Below are 8,826 nucleotides of genomic sequence, written 5' to 3' on the forward strand. Positions count from 1 at the left end.
CTCAGTGCAGCCACTGGAGCACCTGCACTTTTGTACTGACTGGCCCTCTACACAGCCTCCCTCCCTGAGATCGGCGGCTGCCACTGCATGCGCTCAGTAGTGCTATCCGGCCCTCTGAGAGAACGGCCACAGGTGCTTGCTGGGGGCTGTGGTAGTAGACAGGAGCCGCCTCCAGGTGGATTGTCAGGAGTGACCTAGTGGAGCGTGGTGAGAGCTGATTGAGGAGATTGCAATGCAGTGGTGAAAAGTGGAGGAGCTTGAGTGGTGTGGAAAGCGACGTGTCGCCCCCGGACATGTGGCGCAGCGGATCCCCCCTGTGAGACAGGGGTAGTGTGGAGCAGATCGGACTCTGGAGGGAGCCCAGGAAGGACAGACTTCGAGAGCCCCATTGAGGGGGTTGGCCAACAAAGGAGGGTTGGGATGAAAGAGATCTTTTTGGCCTGGTGCCCCCCCTGGTTGTATGGATACATTGAGGTCTAGTGAGGGCAAGGAAGGGAGCGCCTTGGTTTGAGTGGGTTTGAACAACTTGAGTGGACAAGGGAGGACACAGATGGATGAGCTGGAGAGGCGCCCTTGTGCAGTGTCGCTACCAAGGACGGAAAGAGATGGCGAAGGCCAAGAGATAGGGGGGACCTCAGTCCTGCTCGGAAGAGATTGGTACAATTAAAAGGGATATCCAGGCCATCCTGGAAGAGATCAGAGTAATCCGGACGGATATAGGGGTGAAGGTGGTGGATCTCTCGCCAAAGATAGTTACCCTGAAAGAGAGAGTGGAGAGGTGGAGGCCCACCAGGCCTCGATGGGGATCCTGAAAGCACAGACAGAGGCCCGTTTCTTGGAGGTGGAAAGACGGGAAGAGAAACTGCGTCTCAAGGTTGATGATATTGAGAACCGGGAGAGGCAGAACAACCTCAGTTTCTTCGGGCTGTGGGAGACAGAAGGGGAATCCCCCACGGGCCTGAAGCAGAAGATCCAAGAAATAATAGTAATGGTCCTGGGATCCAAAGAGGGCGAGCAGGTAACCCTGGACAGAGGGCATCATGGTGGAGGGGCAGGGGGGAGCAGAAGACCACAATCGGTCTTGGCACGGTTGCACTACTTCAAGAGACAAGGCGATAATCATTGAGAAGGTGCAGCGTATTGGTGACATTGTGTAAGGAGACTCCAAGGTTGCCATTTTTCAGGACCTGTCAGCCCACACAATTTTGAGATGCAAGAAATGTGGGCCCCTCGTCAGGTGGCTCCAGGAGAAGGGGGCGAAGTGCAGATAGGGTTATCTGTTTACGTTGGCATTTGAGTGGGAAGGGGGGAGATACCCCTCCAGGAGGATGGTGGCGGCGGGGTAGACCCTCACCGAGAGCTCCGATGACCAGAGTCTGTATTGGGAAGGTGCAAAGTCCAGGGAGCTATGACATTTCAGAAACTCAACACTCCATCGCCCCGGAGAGACGGCACATTAAGGGGGTGTAAAGGGCTGTGCTGACCCTTATGTTTTTTGCAGGGCCCCGGACCTTGCTTCTGGGGTCGTCCTCCTTCCCGGTTGAAAGGGGAGGGAGGACGGGAGAGGTGCGAAGGGCGGGCATTTGTTCACTGCGAGGCTCAGAGTTTGCTTTCTGGTGTTGGGGTTTAAGGAGATGGGACGGGTGTGGGGTAAAAGGGGGGGCTGAATGAGGAATTGGGAGGGGGTTATGTTGTTGTTGCTTCTGTTGGAATTTAGCTTTGGGGAGGGAGTATGGGTCGCACTGTGGGAGCCGGGGGGTGGTAGTGCGACCATCACAGGGGATGTATCCCTGGTGGTTCGGCTGGTGTAGTCAGGATGCTTGGGACACATGGCCGAACACCTCCGTTAGGGGGAAAATGAGGGGGGAAGCAAAGGGGGAGGACGACTTCATGCAGTGGTTAACACAGAATGGAAGGGTAGGTTGTCTAATGGTGGATTGGAAGGACACAAGGCGAAAGGTGATGAAGGACTATGGCTGAGTTGAGGGTGGCCACGTGAAATGTAAAGGGGCTGAACTCCCAAAATAAGAGATCGCTAACCAGTTATATGTTCCACAAGCAGCACCTGGCGATCCTCTTTCTGCAGGAGACCTACGGTAAGCAGGGGGCGGATTCCGCAATAAAAGGTAAAGACCTATTGGGCCTCTCACAGGGATTGCAAGACGGAGGGGGTAGGTATCTTAGTGGGGAAAGAATTTTGGATGACGGAAGTCCAGATCAAGAGGGGGTTTGGGGCCCAGTTTCGGGGGATGAAGGGTCTCTATGAGGGAGTAAGGGTCACACTGGCCACACTATATGCGCCCAAAACAGGACAGGTGAGATTCTTGCGCCAGGTATTTGCGATGTTGGAAGGCTGGGCAGGAGCCATGATCCTGGGGGGTGATTCTAATCTAGTGGCCAACCTAGCTTTGAATTGGTGGTCAGCAAAGGGGGCAGTGGGGGTGGGGTAAACATTGACTTTCGGAAGCTTCTGAAAGACTACTGGCGGGGTCACTTTACAGGGCCAGGGGGTGATACATTCTTCTCTTCGCTGCAACAGTTGTACACAAGGATAGATCTGCTGTTGGTCCCACGGGAACAGGTGGGAGAGGTAAGGGTACCTAAAGTTGAGGTAGTAACTTGGTCGTATCATGAGCTGGTGGTGGCAGAGTGGCGCCTGGTGAAGACACCTCAGCGATAGCTGCGCTGGAGGTGCAATGAAACGCTGGTGAGAGATCGGGTCGTATTTTAAAACCAGCAAAAATGGGGAGGTGTGCAAGGCTATGGTATGGGCGGCAGCGAAGGCCACGTTCAGCGGACTACTCTTAGCATAAGGGGTGTGGAAGAAAAGGGAACGGAGGCTGGTTGAGGCCAGACGCCAAGAGGAACATAAAGCTTTGAGAACTCAACAGGACGCCGATAGAGAAAGGCTCCTGGGAAGCATGAGGGACAAGAGGCAAGACCTCCACTTGGTGTCAATAGGTGAGGTGGTGAAGAGGATGAGATTCACACAACAAAAGTATTATGAACGAGAGGATGCAGTTGGTGCGTTCCTGGCGTTCTTGGCGGATAGGGTGAGGGGATGCAGGGCGGCGAGGAGAATAGATAAGGTACACGGGCCGACTGCGCAATGGTGAATAGAGGAGAGGACATTCTGACTCAGTTCACTGCATACTATCGAGACCTATATGTCAGACCGGAAGAGGCAACGGAGGAGGAGGTGCGTGGCTACCTTGATAGTGTGCTACTCCCCAAACTCACAGTGGTGGAAAACGAGGTGCTCGAGGAAGAGGTAACGTGGGAGGAGGTGTTACGGGCGATACAAAAGCTTAAAGGCAGGTAAAGCCCCGAAGGGAGGACAGGTTCACCACAGCTTTCTACAAACTGTACCAGTCCCTCTTGGCAACACCTCTGGCCAAGCTGTTTAACTCAATTGTTTGAGAAGGCACCATGCCACCGTCGTCCTCTGGGCATTAATAGCAGTAATCCCAGAACCAGGGAAGGACCTTGCCAACTGCACCTCGTACAGGCCCTTCTCCCTTCTAAACGTGGACGCCAAAATCTTTGCCAGGGTGCTTGCGTTGCGCCTGGCGTCATGGCTCCCTCGACTGATTCACACAGATCAGACAGGTTTTATTATGGGCAGGCAAGGTGCCGACGATTTGCGTAAGACACTTCACATCCTCAACACACTGGTGGTGTGGAGAGAGACGGGCCCTACTTCTGGCCTTAGATTCCGAGAAGGCTTTCTATTCGGTGAGTTGGGTCTTCATGGGGGAGGTCCTCTAGACCATACGGATGGACCTGAGATATAGGGGGTGGATCGCGGCACTATACTCGGAACCGACGGCCAGGATGGTGGTGAATGGGGGTAGGTCACATGCGGACTCTTCCACAACTATGTTAGGCAATATCTAGGCAATATCTAGAGGCCACCAACATAACCCGCACCATATGTCCATCCCTCACCTCATCCTCCTCCTCCAGCCACACCCCAAATAGAAGGAACCATGGCGAGACGTCCCTGTGAATCCCATAAACCCCCCCCCCCTTAATCCACAATAAAACTTCTCCCAGTAAGCTTGTGCTCTAGGGCAGCCTCACCACATGTGATTGTAGTACCTCTTCACCCGGTGACACTTCCAACAGTGCGAGTCATACCCCTTACACATCTTAGCTATCACCGCCGGTGGGTAGGTCACCTGTGTAGCAGTTTCAGGGCCTGATCTCTATACTGCAGGGAAACCGTCGAGCAAGAGACTCTTCTACACATCAGCGCCCAAAAGGAGTCATCGATATCCTTCCCCAGATCTTGTCCCCATTTGTCGAAACGCCCCGGGGGTCCCCAGCTGCTTTGGGCGGACTCACTGGTTTCTTCCAGTGTCTCTGATGCTGCTCGCATCTCTGCAGTGTGGTTCCTGCACCTGCTTTCCAATTTGGAGTGTGCGGACGTACTTCCAGCATCCTGCGTGGCTCTGTGATCACACGCCAGCCTTTCTCTTCGGCCCGGGTTGGAGAACGCTGTCTCGTCAAGTGGCCCAAACTCCAGGAACTCCTGCACGGCTTACAGTGTCCCCACGGCCCTTCGTGCTCGCATTCAGTGTTTCTCCTCCTGTCCCAGCAGTCTTCTCTTTTTCCCCAGCCTCATTGGTGAACCTCTCGTTTTTGAGCCTCAGCATGGGTGGTAATGTCTTCTCCTGCACTGCTTGACTCCATAGTGCAGTTGCTATCCTTAAATGTCCCGCGCACTGAAGACTTGGGAAAACAACTAGTTTGCATGTTGTACTTCAAGCTCCTGTCACTTTGCACAAACTCCCTTGTCCTCCTCATCTCAGTACCTGGGTGGTTATGGGAGTTGGAGTCCATGGTTATCTTTGGACTTTTAACTCCTAGATGGTTTCTCTCATGGATTTCGCATAAAGGACATTATAAACAAAAGGTGTTGTGTGAGTTGTGGGTGTTTGGGTCAAAGATGGGGACCGGTTCAGAGTAGTATAGAGAAAAGGTTTCTTGACTTCCTCACTAGGGCAAACCATTAGTTGACAAAAGGCCATTAAGGTCATGGGTGTCAGGGAGTCTTCCTCATGGGAAAAGGGAGAATACTGTGACTCGTCCAATGAATTCATAAAATCTCCCCGGTGGCTGCCGTCTCCTGGCCACATGGGAGGAGGTTGCCTCCAAGGAATCCGTAATGACTGCATTGGATTCATCACAATACATACCTAAGAGGAGTAATCTGTGGGAAGAAGGACAAACCTGTCACAAATAACACTACAGATAGGTAAATAATGTGTTCTTTACTAGAAGTTTAGATTTTGGGGCTACCCTTCATGACACGCCTTCAGGAAGGGATATTTTAAGTCCTATGGCAATCAAAGCTTGTCATCCTAGTAGACTGTTCCCATTGTCAATACTATACAAAGCAAAGCGCCCTGCATCAGTCGTTGCTTTCATGGGAATTCTGGAGTTGTCAACAAACAGCATTTAGCCAGTGGACATCATGGGTAGGATTCCATCACATCCTTTCTGTTCCCACTTCTGACACCATCTGTTATATAGTTGAGAGGGCTGCATAAACAGAATGTACATAGGAACATGGGGTACAAATGTTTTTTTAATTTTTTGACTGAAAGTTCTGAGCAGAGAGTTGTTTGCCAAGCTATTGCTCAGAACTCAGTCACCTTTCACTCGGCTAGTACCTGCTCATCTGCTTCCAACATTGAATTGGCTTCAGGGATTTTTGCACCATTCTTCTTCTCCACGGGAGGTCTCAGGAGGATAGCTCAGGGACAACGTGGTCGCCTTGGAAGCAAGACGACACAGAGCAGCCCAGGTTCAATCCCCGGGCCGCTTTTAGAAACCTCTGGGTATTAAGCGCGTTATAAAAAATCAATCATATTACTAGAAATTGCTCCCATTTAGCTGCTAGATAACACTGTGTTTCCTCCAGCTGTTGGGCAGAGACAGAACATCTCGGCCAGGCTCCAGATACCCTACGCCTAGGGGAACTTAACAGGGCCCTATCACTGTGCTCTTCTTGGGTGTAGCCTTCTACCCTTCTGATCAATTCTCTACACCCCCAATACCCTGCTAGATGCTAATTCTTACTCCCACCTCTAGCACATGCCATGGGTCAAATGGGCCCTCAGGAACCATCCTCTCCTGGCTAGATGACTCTGAACCTCTCCTTGGTGTTGATTACAACCTCCTCCTTATCTTCAGCAACAACCTCCTGATGTCTCCATCTTACCACCTACTTCTGCTGGCTCCAACTCCTCTTAATGTACACCACCCCCCTCTGGCTAGTTCTCTCCTAGCAGGTCCTCCTGATAGCTCTCACCTGAAACCTCCAAAAGATGTCTCTATTTTACCACGTCCTCCCAATGTCTCTCCCACCACATCCTACTGCTCTCTACCTTCTTCTGCCCTTCTGGGCTCTAACCTCCTCACCTTCCTCCTCTCTGCACACCTCCTGCCAACTTTTTCTTACATTTCGCCGAATTTCTCCAAATGCCTGCCACAACATCCTACAAACACCCACACCAACAGACTGAGCTTGTGTGCTTGTATAGGTCTGTTTCTCCCACCCTTGGGCTGGGATACTTGTAAAGGTCTGTACGTAGGACCTGCAATTGGTGATGGGGTATGAAATGCTGCCCCTAATTAGCTCACCTGAGCTTCATATGAGTTTTAGGGGTTGTCCGGGGCCTTTATTTAGTCTGTCCCCTTTATAGAACTCACCTCCCCTCTCCACTTCTGTGGCTGGGGAAGACTGCATGAGAGGCACAGAGCTCCTCTAAGTGTTCAGCATGAGGACAGAGCTGACACACCCCTTAAAGATTCTGAAGCCTCTGTGCGTGAAGTAAGTGTGGGGGCACGTGTATTTGCAAATTTGTATCACCCATGAGAGAACACGCTTTGGGAGACGCGGTAGCCATGCCGGAAAAACCGGCAGGCTGCCGCTGGACTCGTAGTGAATTACCGCCTCTGTGATTGCCAGAATCACTGGGGCATTACAACCCCGGTGACCGGGTAATTCCAGAGGCGGAATTCCGTTAATCCCCATCCCCATGGAGTCCCATAGGACTCCATGGGGATGACGACCATGGAAACACTGGCACCGTAAATAACGGCGCCAGTGTTTCCATTTCTGTCTGCAGGCGGGTGGCTTTACTCTCGCCACGTCAGACCTGACGGGAGTAACACCACCTGCCGACAGAACTCGTAGTTAGCCAGTCCAGAAACAGTGCAGGTACGGTTTTACCTGCACCCTTAAATCCGGACCAGCTAACTTGTAATGAGGCCCAATATGTTGATAGCATAGTGTCACAGTGTCACTCAAGAGTATGCTTGTTACAAACAAAACCTGTTTGGGCCTTTGGTGTGTGTTCTACTTTTTCCTTGGGCCTCCAGGAACCGTAGCATCTTGTGTTTGATCTATTTCTTTGTTGTAAAGCTGAATGCCGCTGTGTGAATGTACTTTCAGTGGTTTTGGGTCTGGGTAGTGGGAGCTTCGGGCTATCTAATTTGGGGATGGGATCTGCATATCTTATTTTCTCTGCCACATCCCAATGTCTTAATGTGACAGCATCTTATGGGTTAAAGCAGAGGGTCCTGTGACTGTTCCCTGCCAAACAACTAATTGAGGGTGACCAAGGGATTCCCCAGTTTCTCCTCCCAACCCACCACCCACTAGGTGGGGCAGACTCCCACCCCCTTTGGTTACACCATCACCCCTGTGGCAGTCTCCAAAGACATGCAGCGAACTTTGTCACAGGCACAAACATCTACAAAAGGAATAATGTGTGTGAATTCAGTTGTTGCGTTACCTTGTTGTACTGGGAAAAGTGGAAAATAAAGTTGTTTTTAAAAAAATCATATTTCTCCACTTTTCCAGTGTGAACGAGAGACTTTGGGGTGAATCTGTTTTTTTGTATGTCACATGGCAAACATAGTGCAAAAATCAGCCTTCTTTATATTTTGTTCTAGTACAAAATCTATATCTAATGCAGATTGCGGTGCAGCCTGTTTGCTCCATTCCATACTATAGAAGCAGCAACATTGGCCTGAAGTGCATTAGCTCAGTTGTTGGCTCTGATGAAAAGATTGTTGAAAACGCTACAAACATTGAGTGGAAAGGCCAAAAGATTTAAAAGGCTTGTTTTCCTTCCTCCTGGGAACGAAACCCGGAATCAGACTTGGGTCTCGAAAAATAGATAGCCAAAAGCTATACGACCTGCCTCAACCTTTGTTGTCACAGCTGCCATCGTGGCATTGTTCAATACTTTTCTGCGCTAACATAGGGGCAGTTGTTCTATTGTCTATAATGTATGTAAAGTGTACAGGCATTAAGTGACTACATGTTCTGACCACATGTTTTTGTGTTGCAGCAATGGCCCATGTACATGATGGACTATGGTGGTGCAAATGTTCAGATTCCAGGACCCATGAACTACTAAACCTCATAAAAATCAAAACCTCAAATAAAATAAAATGTAATTTATGTAAAAAAAATGTATATTCCAATATGTATTAATGCCTTTTAGTTTTTCCAATGATTTTTACACTATATTCCTGCCACCAAGGCCTTTTTAAATAAAATGTTGCCTTGCTCTATTTGTAATTACTCTTGTGTACTTTTTATGTGTCATTTATTTATTTCACACTTCGTACCTAGCGCTACACGTGTCCCCTATTGCCACTACATTATAGCTTGCTGCTTATATTACAAACCTATGGGTTCGTGTGCAGTGGTGGTGTTCATAAAGTAAGACAATCACTCAGCCTTGTGTACGCTGGCCCCTTATGGTAACCTACAGAGTAGTACCCATTGTAGTATAACGACTT

At 50.1% G+C, this 8,826-nt stretch overlaps 1 protein-coding gene across 6 annotated transcripts in view; it reads left to right on the forward strand.

The window, feature by feature from the left end:
- Positions 1–8,595, forward strand: part of GTF2IRD1 (GTF2I repeat domain containing 1) — a 1,038,761-nt gene extending 1,030,166 nt beyond the window's left edge. For all 6 annotated transcript variants that reach the window (XR_011274579.1, XM_069614744.1, XM_069614746.1 and 3 more), the window contains one exon: positions 8,370–8,595. Coding sequence is in view for 5 of the 6 variants with exons in the window: in XM_069614744.1 (XP_069470845.1) it covers positions 8,370–8,438 (69 nt within the window). In the remaining variant the exon portion in view is untranslated. The remainder of the gene's footprint in view (positions 1–8,369) is intronic.
- The last annotated feature ends 231 nt before the right edge of the window (positions 8,596–8,826 follow it).

Source organism: Ambystoma mexicanum, chromosome 9 (assembly GCF_040938575.1).
Source record: "Ambystoma mexicanum isolate Mex_15411 chromosome 9, UKY_AmexF1_1, whole genome shotgun sequence".
NCBI classification, from domain to species: Eukaryota; Metazoa; Chordata; class Amphibia; order Caudata; family Ambystomatidae; genus Ambystoma; species Ambystoma mexicanum.